Source organism: Loxodonta africana, chromosome 11, assembly GCF_030014295.1.
Source record: "Loxodonta africana isolate mLoxAfr1 chromosome 11, mLoxAfr1.hap2, whole genome shotgun sequence".
Taxonomy (NCBI): Eukaryota; Metazoa; Chordata; class Mammalia; order Proboscidea; family Elephantidae; genus Loxodonta; species Loxodonta africana.
The window spans coordinates 23,162,716-23,180,182 of record NC_087352.1 but is presented as its reverse complement, the minus strand read 5'-3'; the positions used below and the strand labels follow the sequence as shown (position 1 = coordinate 23,180,182).

At 51.5% G+C, this 17,467-nt stretch overlaps 1 protein-coding gene across 2 annotated transcripts; it reads left to right on the top strand.

Annotated features, from left to right (window-relative positions):
• Nucleotides 1-971: 971 nt before the first annotated feature.
• On the top strand, nt 972-17,460 carry MBOAT7 (membrane bound O-acyltransferase domain containing 7). Of its 2 annotated transcripts, XM_023543492.2 has the most exons (8): nt 972-1,086; nt 2,244-2,322; nt 2,430-2,559; nt 3,158-3,284; nt 7,020-7,179; nt 9,900-10,260; nt 12,439-12,615; nt 16,398-17,460. In XM_023543492.2, the coding sequence occupies exons 2-8, from the start codon at nt 2,247-2,249 to the stop codon at nt 16,783-16,785; spliced, it is 1,419 nt and encodes a 472-aa protein (XP_023399260.2). In that variant the 5' UTR covers nt 972-1,086; nt 2,244-2,246; the 3' UTR covers nt 16,786-17,460. The 2 variants fall into 2 exon arrangements, with proteins under 2 accessions (XP_023399260.2, XP_064149399.1); XM_064293329.1 differs by lacking the exon at nt 3,158-3,284 and having other exon boundaries at nt 1,041-1,086.
• The last annotated feature ends 7 nt before the right edge of the window (nt 17,461-17,467 follow it).

Genomic DNA, 17,467 nt, shown 5'->3' with positions numbered 1-17,467 from the left:
CTGGAGATGGATTTACAAAGTGGCTGCAACGATGGGCGCAAGCATACCTATTATTGTAAAGATGGCACAGGGGCAAGCAGTGTTTCGTTCTGTTGTACACAGGATCGCTGAGTCGGACTGGATGGCACCTAACAACAAAGTCTGTGGTCCTGCCAAGTAGCCCTAGCGGCGCAGGGGTTAAGCGCTGGACTGCGGTAGTTTGAACCCACCAGCTGCTCCATGGGAGAAAGATGTGGAGGTCTGCATCCCTGCAGCCTTGGGAACCGTATGGGGCAGTCCTACTCCGTTTTATACTCATGGCTATGAGTACAACTCGTCTTCAAAGGATCTTTTTTGCTTTGGTGGCTTCGCCTTCCTCTTAAATGAGAGGCTGGAGGCCGGGTAAAGCAAATAGTTTCGCCTAGCTTTAAACCACGGTCTTGTGGGCCCAAGTAATTCGAAGTAAGCCCAAGCTAATGGCCCTGCCTACCTCCGAACAGAGCACAGTTGTTGTTAGGTGCCATAGAGGTGGTTCTGACTCCCAGCGACCCCATGTACAACAGAACGAAACACTGCCCAGTCCTGCGCCATCCTCGTAACCCTTCCTTGCTACGTTTGAGCGGGTTGGCACCCAGAGCGCTACATTCCCCGACTAAACCCGAAGTAAGCCGAAGCCTGTGGCCCTTCCCCCAAACTGTGAGCGCAAGCTCCCGATTCTGCCCGAAGAAATCCGACGCCCTAGGCCCCGCCTCTTTCCGAAAGCTAAGCATCAGGCCCCGCCTCCTTCCCAGGTTCAATCCGCCTTCCCTCCCCGAACAGAAGCCTCTGGCCCCACCTCTTCCCTCCTGAAGCCCCGCCCTCTACGTGCCCGCGGCCGGGCTCTGTAGATCCAGGACCCGGGGTCCACCGGTGGGCTCGTTCTTCCAGGTGGCTCCTTCCCTGCCCAGCGCTGAGCCCTGACGGTGTCCGTGCGCCCGGCTCCCAGAAAGTGGAGTAGGTGGTGCGGGGGCGTGCTGAGCGGGGGAGGCGTGGCCGGACCTGCGGGGCCCAGTAGGCTGGGACTGCTTGGCCGCCTCCTGCCCCGGCGGGGCCGAGCTGCGGGCCCAGGTAGGTCGGGGCGCCCCGAGGACGCGCGGAGTCCGGACAGTGGGGAGGGGTCTTTGCGGATCCGCGAGTTGATGGTATGCGGAGGCGGCTCCTGGAGCACGGCGGAGCACAGGGGTGGCGTAACCGCCTGTGGCTTTGCTGGGGGCGGGATCAGAGCCGCGCCGGTGCGTGGGACCTGTTGGGGTTGGTGGGCGCAGAGGAGGCGAGGTGGGGGCGTCCTCTCGGGAGTCGAGGTAGGAGAGGGGGTCAAGAGGGCCAAAAGAAGGGTAGGCAGGAGGCTCGGACTCTTCCAGGTCCAGGGTTGGGGGCCCCGATACATGGATTCTCAAAAACCAAGGGGCTAGGGGTTTAAAAGAGGGTGGTCCAGAGTCCTGGATCCTGGAAGCAGGAGGGTGATGGGAGGTCCGAATTCGTGAGTTCTCGAAGGGAAAGGGGCCGGGAGGGGGATTGTTTCTGGATTCTCAAAGGAGGGTGAGTCTGGAAACCTGGGTCCTCAGTGGGGGAGGGGCGGGGGGGGCGCTGAGAAGGCGGAGTGGAGGCTCCCTCTCCGGGTTCCAGGTAGGAGGAGAAGTAGGCGGGAGACTCGGGCTCCTTTGGGTCCAGAGGGTCCTGATACCTGGCTTCTCAAAGAGGAAGGGGCTGGCGGATCAAAAGAGATCTAGATTCCTGGATCCTCCAAGGAGAAGGGTGGCAAGGAGGCCTGGATTCCTGCGCTTTTAGAAGGGAGGGGAACGCGAATGGGGGGTTGTTTCTGGATTCCCAAAAGAGAGGGAGTCTAGAAACCTGGGTCCTCAATGGGGGAGTGGGAAGGGGAGCTATGATTTCTGAATTCTGAAGGAGGGGGTTGGGGCCTGGATTTCTGGATCCTTGAAGGAGAAGGGGGTTGAGGGATTTGGACGCTTGGGTTCTCAAAGGAGAAGGCTACAGGCTTGGACTCCTGGGTTCACAAGGGAGAGGTCTGGAGTCTGGATTTCTTAATACTGGAGGGAGGAAGGGACTGCAGGTCCAGAGTTCTCAAAAGAGGGGAGCTGAGGCCCATACTCTAGAATCCTTGAAAACAGGATTAGGAGTTGGATTCCTGGGCCTTTGAAGAGGGAGGGGGCTTAGGCTGGACTCCTGGGTTCTCACTGCAAACCTGTGCCCCCCTACCACCCCAGACCATGTCACCAGAAGAGTGGACATACCTAGTGGTTCTTCTTATCTCCATCCCCATCGGCTTCCTCTTTAAGAAAGCTGGTGAGTCAGGTTCCCTCCCCAGCGGAAAATAAGGGCGGGGGGGAGCCCAGGGGGATGAGGGAGGGACCCTTAGAAGGATCCAGGCTTACTGTCTCTTCTCTCCACAGGACCCGGGCTGAAGCGATGGGGGGCAGCAGCTGTAGGCCTGGGGCTTACCTTGTTCACCTGTGGCCCCCACACCTTGCACTCTCTGATCACCATCCTTGGGACCTGGGCCCTCATTCAGGCCCAGCCCTGGTGAGAGTTTGGTAGGGGAAGGAAAGGAGAATGCAACCTGTTTACTCTGGGTCTTTATCAGTTCCTGCCTAGTCTCTGAATGTCTCTTGTTTATTTCTTGGTGTCATTTGTCTCATCTGCTTTTTTTCTCACCTGCTTTTTTGTGTCCTGTGTGTTTGTCCCAGTCGTCTACATCCTTGCCCTTGAGAGAGGATACACCGTTCATATTCACATTCTATTTCTGTCTCTGTGTGTCTCTTTGTCTTTCTGTGTCTCTGTTTATATGTCTGTTTTTCTTTGTCTCTCTCTCTTGTCTTGGTCTGTGAATTGTGGAGGTAAGGAAAATCCAAAAACTGCAAACTCTTCACCCTGAACCTTCTCTTCTTTTCTCTTCTGCATGGCTGCGCCTTTTCCTCCTGTCTCTCCATCACACTCATTCTGTCCCCATCTCCCTCCCTTCCATTTTCTCTCTGCCCCTCCTCCCATCTCTGCCACTTTCTCATTTCCTCCTCCATTTTCACTCTCTGCAGGGGGGTAGGGAGGGGTTGGAGGTGGATTTATAGCTAGAACCTGGGGGTGGGAGAGGCAGAGGCTGAGGTCCCTCCTGCCTTTGTCCCAGCTCCTGCCACGCCTTGGCACTGGCTTGGACCTTCTCCTATCTACTGTTCTTCCGAGCCCTCAGCCTGCTGGGCCTGCCCACACCCACACCGTTCACCAATGCCGTACAGCTGCTGCTCACACTGAAGGTCAGACGCGGGGGGCCTGCCATTCAATGTGAACCCAACAACCCGCCCACACTTCACCTCCTCCAACTGGGACAGGGTTTACTTCCCTTCCCATTGTGGGTGGGGTTTTATCTCCTACACACCCCTAGGGGGTGGGAGTTTTCCTCTCAGATGCCCCCTGGGAATAGGGTTCACCTTTCAGGTGCCCTTGGAACAGTGTTCCTGGGGTGAAAGAAATAGAGTAAGTATTGTAATAATAGGTGCCATTTGGCACTTCCATGTCTTGCCATGTGCCAGAGGGTGGGCTGGGTGCTTTACCAATGCTGTTCTTGAATCTTTATTGTTGTTGTTGGTTGCCGTCAAGTCGGTTCCAACTACGGCGACCCCATGTGTGTCAAAGTAGAACTGCTCCATAGAATTGGCAAGGCTGTGACTTTTCAGAAGTAGATTGCCAGGCCTTATTTCTGAAGGACTTCTGGGTGGGTTCAAACCGCCAACCTTACCGCTAGTAGTAGACTGCTTAACTCTTGGCATCACTGTAGCAAGCAAGCCATTTTACAAAGAGGAAAAGCAACTCGGGAGAAGGCACTTGGCAAAGGTCACAAAGGCTCTTAACACATATCAGAATCACCTATTGAAATGAGTGAAAACATAAATCCCAGGCCTGCCCCAGAACTCCAGAGCTGTGAATTCTTACCATGTGCTAGGCACCGGCAACATATCTGTGACTATAACAGTCATGTGAGGTAGCTGGCCAGGTCTCTTCAGCACTTTCATATTCCCAGCGGGAACTTGTGGATAGGTAGCAGTTGTTAGTTGTTATTGAGTCAGTTCCAACTCATGGTAACCCCATGTGTGAGAGTAGAACTGCCCCAAGGGATTTTCAAGGCTGTGACTTTTCGGGAGCAGATTCCCAGGCCTCTCTTCCAAGGCACCTCTGGGTGAGTTGGAACCGCCAACCTTTTGGCTAGTAGTCGAGCGCTTAGCTGTTTGCGTGACCCGAAGACCTTGAAGTAGGTCGGAGTTGGTTAGCTGAGAGTTGAAGTTGTAGGAGTTGATTAAGAGGAGAGTGAGGAAGAGCATTTCAGGATGTAGGGACCAGTCTGTGTGTGACAAGCAGGCCAAATCCTACAACCTGTGCACTAGCTGAAAATCCTGGTGGTGTAGTGGTTAAGTGCTATGGCTGCTAACCAAAGGGTCGGCAGTTCGAATCCACCAGCTGCTCCTTGGAAACTTCTTGGGGCAGTTCTACCCTGTCCTGTAGGGTCGCTATGAGTCGGAATCGACTCAACAGCACTGGGTTTGGTTTTTTTTTTGGTGCACTAGCTACAACCACTCTGCAGAGAATGAAGGGGAAAGGGCAGCAGGGGCCACGGTGAGGAGTTTGGACCAACATCAATGGAAGAGGTTTTTTTGTTTGTTCCTGGAAGAAGTAATGGGACCAGATTTACATGAATTTTCTTTTCAAATCCACTCTGGATGCCTAAAGGTGAAGTAGAGCAGAAAAGTTAGGATGAGTACAGGTGACATTTGATAGCAGCTTGACATAGGTTGTCATTGGATCACTCAGAGTCCCAACAGGAAATGCCACATTTAGGATAATTTAAGAAGGTTTTATTTACAAAGGAGTGCAGGATGTTAGGAGTTCCTGGGTGGTGCAAATGGGCAGTTGCTGCTACTAACTGGAATGTTGGTGGTTTGAGTCCACCCGGAGGCACCTTGGAAGAAAGGCCTGACAATCTGCTTCTGGAATGTCACAGCCAAGAAAATCCTAGGTAGCACAGCTCTACTTTGCAACACATGGGGTCGCCATGAGTCAGAATTAACAGCAAGTGATTTGGTTTGGGTTTGGGCAGGATGTAGGGGAGCCAGAAAGACTAGTGCAGGGAGCTGTGATTACTAGTAGCAAAGCTGTTACCACCCCTGGACCGAGTGGGACAAGAGGGGAGGCAGGTAGTAGATCCTGGAAGGAAAAAGGGGTCTGTAGAACCACCCAAAGGAGCCCAGGTGGTGCAGTGGGTAAGCACTGGGCTGCTAACTTCAAAGTTTGAAGCTGCTAACCACTTGGGAGAAAGTTGTGGCATTCTGTTTCCGTAAAGATTACACATTGCTGTCTAGCTGATTCTGACTCATAGCGACCCTATAAAAAAAAAAAAAATTTTTTTTTTTTTTTAAAACAGTAAAATTGCCCCATAGGGTTTCCCAGGCTGTAATCTTTATAGGAGCAGGTCACCAGGCCTTTTCTCCTGTGGAACCTCTGGGTGGGTTTGGACCACCAACCTTTTGGTTAGCAGCTAAGCACTTAACCACTGCACCACCAGGGCTCCTTTTTTAAAGATTACAGCCTTGGAAATCCTATGGGACAGTTCTCTTCTGTTCTATAGGGTCGCTATGCGTCGGTGACTCGACAGCAGTGGGTAGAGCTACCCTCCTATCAAGGGTCATAGCTGTCCTAGGTAATATCACAAGGGAACAAAACCCCTGCCCTACTCTCCTGTCTTCTTCCCTTTCCAGCTACAGCCCTCCTTTGGCCAAGCCCAGCAGGAAGCTGGAGGACACAGGAGACCTGTTGATGTAGGATTGACCTTGGGGCCTGGGTGGAAGGGGATAGGAGTAGATCTGGAGGGGCAGGCAGGAGACATTCAGCTCAGTAGGAGTCCCTCGTGTCATGCAAGTGGTTAAGTCACTCTCCTGCTGAAAGGCTGGCCAGGAACCCATCCATAGGCACCTGGAGGAAAGGCCTGGTAATCTACTTCTGAAAAATCAGTCATTGAAAACTCTATGGAGGACAGTTCTACTGTGACATGCATGGGGTCGCCATGAGTCAGAATCAACTCGATGTCAACCGTTGTTGGTAGTAGAAGTGGGTGAAGGGGACAGACTTGAGAGACGGAGGGAGTGGATTTGGGGAACAGGAAAGGTTTCTGGCCTGGGCAACTCATAGGATGGCGTTTCTTGAGGGGAAACACTAGAGGAGGATTGACTTTGGAGAGAGTAATGACGTGTTTCATTTTGTATATGTTAAATTTAAGGTGCCGGTAGACATCCAAGGAGCCCTGATGGCACAGTGGTTAAGCACTCAGCTGCTAACCAAAAGGTTGGCGGTTTGAATCCACCAGCCGCTCCACAGAAGAAAGATGTGGCAGTCTGCTTCTGTAAAGATTACAGCCTAGGAAACCCTGTGGGGCAGTTCTACTCTGTCCTGTAGGATCGCTATGAGTCAGAGTCCACTCAACAACAATGGGCTGGGTCGGTAGACATCCAAATGTAAATGAGAACGGACAACTGGATGAGCAGGTCAGAAACTGGTGGGGGTAGATCCAGATGGGGATAGAGTTTGGGAGTTACCAGCAGAGAAGGAGGGTGAGAATGGTTGCACAACCTGAGGAATGTTGTAATCAGCGTCACTGTTGAATTGATATATGTTTTGCTGTGTATATTTTCTATTGCAACAACTAAAATGATAAATTATGAGAAAAAGAAAGAAAACTTTATGGAGCACAGTTCCACTCTGACACACGGGGTTGCAATGAATCAGAATTAACTCCATGACGGTTGGTTGGTTTTTCACACATGACTCTAAATGCTAGGAGCTGCCTTGGAATACAGATAAAATTCCCAGCCCCGAACTCCCAGCAACTGTTGCCTGCTTGTCTGTCAGCCCCAGAGGCTGCTGGGAGTGGCAGTTGAAGGGAGACAGGTGTGAGGAAGGGCACAGGGTCTGACCTGGCTCCCTGCCACGCCTCTTCCTCCCAGCTGGTGAGTCTGGCCAGTGAAGTGCAGGACCTCCACCAGGCCCAGAGGAAGGAGATGGCCACGGGCTTCAGCAAGGGCCCCACCTTGGGGCTACTCCCAGACGTGCCCTCTTTGATGGAGACATTCAGCTACAGCTACTGCTACGTGGGAATCATGACAGGTGAGCGAGCCTGGCCCTTCAGGGCTGCCTCTCCTTCTCTCTGTCTTCCTGCGTCTCCATCCTCCACCTGACATTAGTGCCTCTTCTGTGTTCTCACCCTGCCCTGGGTTACCTCTGTCTAGAATCTGCCTCTCTGAGGATGAAACTTTGTGTCTGGGCTTGCCTGCTAGGCTCTGTGTTTGACTCTCCCACTGGCCCAGAGCTCTGCCAGGGGAGGGGCTAAACAGTTCTTTGCTTTTCTCCTTACAGCTTTTTGTTGTTGGGTGCTGTCAAGTTGATTCCAACTCATAGCGACCTCATGTGACAGAATAGAACCGCCCCATAGGATTTTCTAGGCTATAATCTTTACGAGAGCAGATCACCAGGTCTTTCTTCCGAGGAGCAGCTGGGTGCGTTTGAACCATCAACCTTTCGATTAGCAGCTGAGCGCTTAACCATTACACCACCAGGGCTCCCGTCCTTATAGCTTACTGGGAGCAAATAGGAGATTGAGATAAAGGAGGAATACATATACAGTAAAACCTGCAAAAGCCAGAACCTGTGTGAGGTGGAAATCTGTCAGAGAAGGAAAACTCAAATATTTTCCACTAAAACAAGTGATAGAATACTGCTAACACTGTACCCTGTCAAAGGCGGGAAACTTACGAGATCCAGAAAACAAGGCAGTTCCATAGAGTTCGGCTCTCAGAGGTTTCACTGTACAGCCTGATATTCCTACCACCAAGGGAACCAATGTTCATAGCTTACAATGCCATTTAAAGAAAGTATTTTTCATTAATGTTTGCCTCATATGAGGTTGTCTTTTTTGTAACAACTTTTTTTTGTTCACTTATAATCACATACTGTGCAATTTACCCATTAAAGTGTAGAGTTCAGTGGTTTAGTATATGCACAGAGTTGTGCAGCCATCACCACAGTATAATTCCAGAACATTTTCATCATCTCAAAAAGAAACCCCATGCCTTTCCATTCTTTCTGTCCATTTTGTGTTGTTAGCTGCCATCGATTGAGCTCCTGAATCACAGTGACACCATGTGCAACAGAATGAAATATACCCAGTCCTGTGCCATCCCCATGATCAATTGCACATTGGACTGTTGTGATCCACAGGGATTTCACTGACTCATTTTCAGAAGTAGATTGCCAGGCCTTTCTTCCTAATGCATCTTAGTCTAGAAGCTCCACTGAAACCTGGTTAGCATCGTACCAACATGCAAGCCTCCACTGACAGATGGGTGGTGGCTGGACATGAGATGCTTTGGTCAGGAATCAAACCCGGGTCTCCTACACAGTTGGCAAGAATTCTACCATTGAAGCCCTACCGTTCCCCTTCTATCCCCTGGCAACCACTAATCAACCTCCTGTCTATGGATTTGCGTCTTCTGGAGACTTTTTTTTTTTATATAATATTATGTTTTCAGTGAAAGTTTACACAGTAAATTAGGTTCACATTTGAAAATTCTGTACAATATGATCAGTGACATTAGTTATATTTTTCACAATAAGCCAACATTCTCTTTCATTGTGTTCTGTTTGTTCCATTTCCGGTACTCTACCTTCCCTGCCCCCTTATGTTCTCATCTTTGCTTTAGAGTAATTGTTGACGTTTTAGTGGATACTTCTTACAAACGGAATCAGACAATATCTGGTCTTTTGTGAACACATAAGCTTTTCTAACAGGTATCCACTCCTGTTAATCTCCATTCCTCCCTCCTTAGCCCAGGCCACCATCCTGTCTTACCTCAGTGGCTGCAAGTCTCCCCACTGACATTACCATCCGCCTATAAACCCACTCAGCAGTGAGAGGGATCTAGTTAAAGGGTAGATTGCCGCCTGCCACTTTTCCTGTTGGAAAAGCCCTCAACGGTTTCCTGTTGCAGTTAGAGTAAAACCCAGACCGCTCCTCAGTGCCTGTAGGGGACCGACATGCTGCCCTCTGATTTCTTCTCATGTCACAGGTGCACTGCTCTTCTTTCTGTCACTCATTTATACCGAGGTCTCCCCCACCTCCCTGGGTCTTGTCTGTATGTCTTTCCCCTCCTGGTCTTTGGCCCACCTTATCAGTGCCTCGATCCCCCCTCGTTCTTGGGGTTTTTGTTGTTCCTTATCTAATTTTCTGTCCTTTTTTCTTTCTGAGTTCTTTGCCCTTCCCTCTCTCTGGTTCCTCGCCTCCTTCTCCCTGGGTCTCCCTTCCTCGCCTAGGGATTCTGTTCCCCCCTGTGTCTGCATCCCTCCTCAGGGTCTCCATCCCACCTCAGGATCCCTATCCCCCCTCAGGGTCTCCACCACCCCTCAGGGTCTACACCCCACTCTCTGAGGTCTCTATACCCCTCTTGGGGTCTCCATTCCCCCTCTCCGGGGTCTATGTCCCCCCCCGCCGCCTCAGGATTTCTATCCCCCCTTTCGGTCTCCATCACTCCCTCAGGGTTTCCTGTCCCTGTCAGGTCTCCATCTTCCCTGAGGGTCCACCATCCCCCTGGCGTCTTCGTCCTCCCTTAGTCTCTGTCCCCCTCAGGATCTCCAACCCCTCCCCTCAGGGTCTCATACCTGCCCATCCCCCAGTTTCTGCCCCTCCATCTCCCTCTCAGCGGTTTTTCATCTCTCCTCCCCCTACCCCATCTCCCAAGTCTCTGGCCTCTTTCCTCTGAGTCTTGAGTTCCGCCCACCCGTGCCCCATCGTGATACAGGTCTCTCACCACCTGCCCTCCTTCCTGCCACAGGCCCGTTCTTCCGCTACCGCACATACCTGGACTGGCTGGAGCAGCCCTTCCCGGGGGCTGTGCCCAGCCTGCGGCCCCTGCTGCGCCGAGCCTGGCCGGCCCCGCTCTTTGGCCTGCTCTTCCTGCTCTCTTCTCACCTCTTCCCACTGGAGGCCGTGCGCGAGGACGCTTTCTACGCCCGCCCGCTGCCCGCCCGCCTGTTCTACATGATCCCCGTCTTCTTCGCCTTCCGCATGCGCTTCTACGTGGCCTGGATTGCCGCCGAGTGCGGCTGCATTGCTGCCGGCTTCGGGGCCTACCCTGTGGCCGCCAAAGCCCGGGCCGGGGGCGGCCCCACCCTCCAATGCCCACCCCCCAGCAGGTCAGGCGGCGGGAGGGAGGCTTCCCAAGACCCACCTGGCCCCCTCACCAAGGGCTGGCCCTGCCTCTAGTAGCCAGGGGCACAGGGGGGACAAGTTCACTACCTGTTGTTAGTGGAGTATTGCCTCGGTAGAGAAATGGAACTCCCGATAATTCTGAAAGCCCTTCATTGTAGTGCTGTCTCCCCTTGTTTTTTTGTTAGTTGCCTGTTGAGTTGATTCAGACTCATGGCGCCCCCATGTGTGTCCGAGTAGAATGGCTCCATAGGGTTTTTAAGACTGACATTTTTGGAAGCAGATCTCCAAGACTTTCTTTCGAGGTGCCTCTGGCTAGTCATTTGGCTACTCGTTTGCACCACCCAGGGCCTCTGTAGTGGAGAATTGCTCTTGGTTGCTAGGAAGAGGAAGGTGGTACATCAGCAACCACAGGCTGTTGCCATGGAAGCATCACCACATAACCAGATCAGTCCTGGTTGCTCAGGATACCATTGTTCAGCCATGATGGAATGCCCTTGGTTGCCAGGCAGATGGTTCCCTAACAACCAAATTCCTCTTTGCTTGGAAGCCAGGGTCCCTAGTAACCACGGATTGCCCCTTCTTGCTGGTAATGTTGCTTTTTGCTGCTACAGAAACAGCAGCCCGATCAGCCAAGCCCTGTGTGGAAGGAAGTGATACCCCCTGAACATAGAGCAGCGCCCAATTGTCCCCTGTTCCTAAGAAACTAGCATCCCTGCAAATGGTGTCCTCTAGCGGAAGGCCCACCATTCCTAGCAACTACCGGTTGTCTTCCTGTTGCTGAGGAAGCTGAGCCCCCCATTAACTGTGGATTGACTCTTGTTCCTGGTGATAATTATCTACCAGCACCTTTGTTGCTGTTGCTGGGTGCTGTTAAGTCAATTGCAACTCATAGCAACCCCATGTGACAGAGTAGAACTGCCGCATAGGGTTTCCTAGGCTGTAGTCTTTATGGCAGCAGATAGCCAAGTCTTTCTCCAGTGGAGCCACTGGGTAGGTTTAAACCACTGACCTTTTGGTTAGCAACCTAGTAGGTGAGAGCATAACCACCACACCACCAGATGTCATTTTCCTGAGAGACCAAACCAAACCCATTGCCATCGAGTTGATTCCAACTTATAGCGACCCTATAGGACAGACCAGAACTGCCCCATAGGATTTCCAAGGCTGTAAATCTTATGGAAGCAGACTGCCACATCTTTTTCCTGTGGAGCGTCTGGTGAGTTCAGACCACTGACCTTTTGGTTAGCAGCCAACCACGTAACCACAGCACCACTGGGGCTCCTTGTACCATTCCCTAGCAGTCATGAACTGCCATTCTGTTGTTGGGGATGTAGCTCCCCACATGAACTTATTGCCATCACCCCAGTGTCCAGGGGCTGACCTCCAGTTGTTAGCGATGTTGTTCCCCCAGAAAATGTAAGGTAGGACCCAAAAAGGCTCTCCTAATCCTGCCAGGCCCCACTCCTAATGAATGGCTCCACTCCTATCTTGAGCAGCCCCTAAGGGTTCAGACAGGCCAGGGATATTCCCCAGAGCTGCAGACATTGGCACATATGACCTGGCTGGAGATGACACTTCTTAAACAACTACAGGGACCAACAGCCAAGAAAAGGCCCTTTCCTGGAGCTTTTCTGAATACAGAGGCCTTGTTGCTAAGGAATGCCCTTTCCCTAGCAACAGAGGCCGTCAAGGTGTCACGTGGGCCTAAGATATCTCCCTAGCAACCATGAACCTCCTTCTTAGGAGTGATACTTCCCCCAGTGCCGAACAATTTAGATACGACCTTACTGGGAAGCTTCTCAGAATAGACTACACTTGATTGCTAAGGAATGGTTTTTCCCTAATATCTGAGCCTAGTGAAGGTTGCTAAGGACTCTTAGCAACCATAGCATTTCGAGGCTCTTTGTGGCTGTTGCAGGCTCCCTTACCAAGAGAAGGAGAACCCCACTGTTGGTGAACTGGGCCCCCCACCTTCCTCCCCACAAAGCTACCTCTGGGCTACACTCCCCATTGCCCTAGCTAGTCCAGTGGCCTTCATGCTGTTCCTGGCCAGAATCCCTTCCTTAGTGTCCATCCGGGGCTGGGACAAGAACAGGCGTCGGGAGATGGGCTGGCTGAGCTGCATATCTGTCCCCCTACCCTCATCCTCCACCCTCCTCCAGTCTGGAGAAAGCTGCAGCCCTGGAGTACGACTATGAGACCATCCGTAACATCGACTGCTATGGCACAGACTTCTGCGTGCGGGTGCGGGATGGCATGCGGTATTGGAACATGACAGTGCAGTGGTGGCTAGCACAGTATGTCTACAAGAGCGCACCTGCCCGCTCCTACGTCCTGAGGTGAGCCCACAAGAGAACTACGTCTCCCAGCACGTCCAGGGCAGCATGTGGTTTCCCTGGCTATGCCTCAGCCCCTGAGGCTCATGGGAATTACAGTTTTTCAGCCATTTATGACCCCCCCCCACCATACTTACTGAGGTAAGTCAGTTACCCCCTCTCTGGGTCTCAGTTTCTATTTATGTAAAGTCAGCCTCATTCGACAGAAGCAGCCTCCTGAAGAGATTTCAGCCTGTGGACTCGGGAGCCAGACTCTGGAATCTTGGCCCTGCTGGTTAGTTAGAAACCTTAGAGGAGTTAGTTGACCTCTTGGTTTTCTCAGTTGCTTAATGGGGATGATGCTGTTACCTGTTTCACAGGTTGATATGAGAATTAAGCAAGATAAAGCATGAAAAGTACTTAATGTGAGGCCTCCGTATAGCAAAAAAAAAAAAAAAAAAGGCCAAACCATCACCCTCAAGTCGATTCCAACTCATGGCGACCCAGCATGTGACAGTAGAGCTGTTCCATAGGGTTTTCTTGGCTGTAATCTTTATGGAAGCAGATCACCAGGCCTTTCTTCTGCTGTGGTGCTGGGTGGGTCCGAACAGCCAACAGTTAGGTTAGTAAAAGAGTGCAAATTGTTTGCACTACCCAGGTTTCATCATTTCTCATTCATCAGCTATTTCTGTGCCACACAGTATTGCCTCTACAACGTTAGGAATAAACACTGGAAGTACGAACTATTATCCCCATTTTAAAGATGAGGAAACTGAGGCTCAGAGATATTTAGTAACTTGCTGAGTGTCATCAGCTTGGTTCGAGCCACCAGGTGAGGTCAGGTTATACGGTGACATGCTCTCATGACACAGTAGTTAAGGATGGCAGCTATGGAGCTATACTGCCTGGGTGTGTGATGGAATTTACCCTTAAAGAGTCATTCTGGCCATGTGCGGAGAATGGAATGGGGTCGGGGAAGGGAGCAGGAGATAAAGCAGGGAGAAGACACATTTGGAAGCTGTGGTTGTTCAGGTGGGAGATGACGGTGGCCTAGGAGAAGAACCAGTGGCCCAGAAGTAGATGAATTTGAGAGGGAGAGTCATGACTGGAGGTAGACATGAGAGAGGAACAGAACATGACTTTCAGGTTATGGATGTGAGCGATTGAGGGGATGGCAGTGACATTTCCTGAAAAGGGGAATACTGGGAAAGAGGAGGTTTTGGAGATATGTAGGATGAAGAATAAGGTCCCTGGGTGGTGCAGTTTGCGTTCAGCTGCTAACCTAAAGGTTGGTGGTTTGAACCCACCCAGTGTCACCACAGAAGAAAGACCTGATGATGTGCTTCCGTAAAGATGGTAGTTGTTGTTGTTAGGTGCCATCGAGTCAATTTCAACTCATAGCACCCCCATGTGTGACAGAGTAGAACTGCGCTGTAGGGTTTTCTAAGTTGTAATCTTTATGGGAAGGAGCCCTGCTGGTGAAGTGGTTAATTATTTGGCTGACAACCAAAAGGTCTTCGATTCAAACCCTCCAGCCACTCCACTCGTTTCAAAGGTGTGGCGATCTGCTTTCATAAAGATTACAGCCTTGGAAACCCTATGGGGCAGTTCTGCTCTGCAACACATGGGGTTGCCATGAGTCAGAATCGACCCAGTGGCAACTAACAACAGGATGAAGAATCAGGAGTTCGGTTTACTCTCGTTAGCTCTGAAGCGACTATTAGGTTTCCAGCTGGGGTTACTGGATGGGATGTTAGTTATGTGATTATGGCGCTTAAGGGAAGGGTTGGCGTTAGAAGTGGGCACTTGCGTGTCATCAAGGCACAGGTGATATTTAAAGCTCTAGGACTGAGGGCCAGGTCAACACCAGGGTACACCAGTGTTTAGACCAATAGTCCTCAACAGGGACAATTTTTGCCCCCAGGGGACATTTGTCAATGTTTGGAGGCATTTTTTGTGTGTGTGTGCTTTAACTGAAAGTTTACAAATCAAGTCAGTCTCTCATACAAAAATTTATATACACCTTGCTATATACTCCTAGTTGCCCTCCCCCTAATGAGACAGCACACTCCTTTCCACTCTCTTTTTGTGTGTCCATTTGGCCAGCTTCTGACCCCCTCTGCCTCTCATCTCCCATCCAGACAGGAGCTGCCCACATAGTCTATGTGTCTACTTGAGCCAGGAAGCTCACTCTGGAGGCATTTTTGATACAACTTTTTGCGGGTGCTACTGGCCTGTAGTAGACAGACCCAGGCATGCTGCTCAACATCCTACAACTAACAGGACAGTCTCTGTATGGATTGAATTGTGTTCCCCCAAAATATGTGTTGTAAATCCTAGCTACTATACTTGCAGTTGTGTAGCCCTGGTGGCACAGTGGTTAAGAGCTTGGCTGCTAACCAAAAGGTCAGCAGTTCAAATCCACCAGCCACTCCTTTGAAGAGTAGCAGTTCTGCTCTGTCCTACAGGGTTGCTATGAGTTGGAATCAACTTCATGGGATTCTTGTGGTTATAATCCCATTTGGGAATGGTCTTCTTTGTTATGTTAATGAGACAGTGTTTGTGTAGGGTGTGTCTTAAATTAATCTCTTTTGAGATAGAAAAGAGCAGATTAAGCAAGCAGCAAGAAGACAGAGATGGGGGAAGATAGATGCCAGGCCACAGGATCACCAAGGAATAGAAGGTGAAAGAGACAAAGACCTTCCCCCAGAGCAGACAGAGAGAGCCCTCCCCTAGAGCCAGCACCCTGAATTGGGCTTCTCCTAAACTGTGAGAAAATTCCTTTTAAAGCCACCCACTTGTGGTATTTCTGTTATAGCAGCACTAGATAACTAAGACAGTCCCCCATGACAGAGAGTGATCTGGCGCAAAATGTCAATAGTGCTGAGGCTGAGGAACCCTGGTGTAGACAGAGGGAAGAGGAAGAGGAGCCCGGAAAGGAGACGGAGAAATAGCCAGTGAGATAGGAGTCAGGGAAGTGTTCATTCCTAGAGGCCCAGGGAACCAGGTGTTCGAGGAGGAGGGCGTGGTCTTTGTGTCCTATGGTGCCCAGAGCGTCAGCGAGATGAAGGCAGGTCACGAAATACAGACAGAATACAGACCTGTGAGTACTGTGCTCCTTTAAAAAATCATCTGTATGAGACCAAACAGTCAACAATTACAGTGAAACCTATGAGAGCCCGAACTCAACGAGACTGCCTTGTTTTTGCGGGTCTCACAAGTTTTCTGCCTTTGACTGGGCGCAGTCACCACTTGTCTACAGCTTTCTACTTAGTGGAAAGTATTTGAGTTTTTCCTCACACAGGTTCCAGCTTTTGCAGGTTTTACTGTGCTTTAAAACAAAGATGAGACTGTAAGAGGGCAGGGAAATGAGATTAATGGAAATGAAACTAGAACAGAAACAGTGAGAATGTTCATGCGTTGTGAAGAATGTAACCAATGTCACTGAACAACTTGTGTAGAAATTGTTTTGTGGGAACCTACTGGACTGCTCTGTAAACCTTCTGGATGGTGGGGCTGGGTGTTCCTGGGTTCCTGAAGGAGGCAAATACCCATACCCTCTTCCAGTCTTTGGGGGCTAAGGAAGAGGACTCCTGGATCTGAGAGAGGAGGTGCTGGGGACACAGTCTTCTGGGTCTGAGGGAGAAGGGGGTGGGGCTCAGACTCCTGGGTCTGACAAGAGGGCTGGGGATCCAGACTCCTGGTTCAGAGAGGAGGGACTGGGGACCAGCACTCCTGGGTCTGAGGGAGGAGGGAACCAGGAGCCTGGACTCCCAGGTCCTGACTCCCAGGTTCCCCCCCGCCAGGAGCGCCTGGACAATGCTGATGAGCGCCTACTGGCACGGCCTGCACCCTGGCTACTATCTGAGCTTCCTGACCATCCCGCTGTGCCTGGCAGCCGAAGGCCGCCTGGAGTCAGCCCTGCGGGGACAGCTGAGCCCTGGGGGCCAGAAGGCCTGGGACTGGGTGCACTGGTTCCTGAAGATGCGGGCCTATGACTACATGTGCATGGGCTTCGTGCTCCTCTCACTGAGGGACACACTCCGCTACTGGGCCTCCATCTACTTTTGTGTCCACCTGCTGGCCCTGGCCACCCTGGGGCTGGGGCTGGCACTGGGCGGTGGCGGCCCCAGCCGGCGGAAGGCAGCACCCCAGGCCTCTGGCCTTGCCCCGGAAAAGCTCCGGGAGGAGTGAGCTACTCCGACGTGTCCCTGCCAGTCAGCCCACCCAGCCACCACGCTTTCGCCTAGAAATTCTGTGAATCAGGCTGCTGTCGCCTACCCCGGAAAAGAGTCCTGGAGAGAATTCCTTTTGCCCTGGCCACATACTTTGCTCTTCAGTGAAGCAAAGCTGGGGTCGTACCCACCTCCTGCTTCCCAGCCCTGCGCCCTGAGCCCTTCAGCTGATCAGTCCTGCCCCCTCCTGTAAAATCAAGGTATTGCCCAGAGAAGAGCCCCCCTCTACACCTGCTACAGCACCCCAGGTATTCAGAAAGCACAAAGTGTCCCCGAAACATCAGGGGCTGCTGGGGGAGGTGGTTTCTTGCAGATTCCCTTTCTGTGAGCCACATGATGGGGCTAAGAGCTTCAGGGCGAGGCTCCAGGAGTGGGGGACCCTCTTGTCTCTTTTGCTCTACTTTTATTCTCATCAGATCACTATTTGAGAACTGGAAGAGGACAGAACCTTCCCATTCCATCGAGGGGAAACCAATGTGCAGACAACCAGGCTTTGGTACTGCTGTTCTCCTTGAAGCTTCTGTCTGAGCCACCACAGGGCCTCAACGCCCTTGTCATCCGCTTATCTTGGTCCCACAGCCTAAGACAGGGTCAAAGTGTTGAAATCGTTCCCAATAAAGTGTTCCACAAGACAGCCATGT

Bases quoted from the DNA above. Each gene is read 5' to 3' on its own strand.
- MBOAT7 (XM_023543492.2), top strand. From the start codon at position 2,247: ATGTCACCAGAAGAGTGGACATACCTAGTGGTTCTTCTTATCTCCATC. The intron at 3,285-7,019 runs GTCAGACGCGGG...TCTTCCTCCCAG, and splicing joins AGCTGCTGCTCACACTGAAG to CTGGTGAGTCTGGCCAGTGA. The intron at 7,180-9,899 runs GTGAGCGAGCCT...TTCCTGCCACAG, and splicing joins CTACGTGGGAATCATGACAG to GCCCGTTCTTCCGCTACCGC.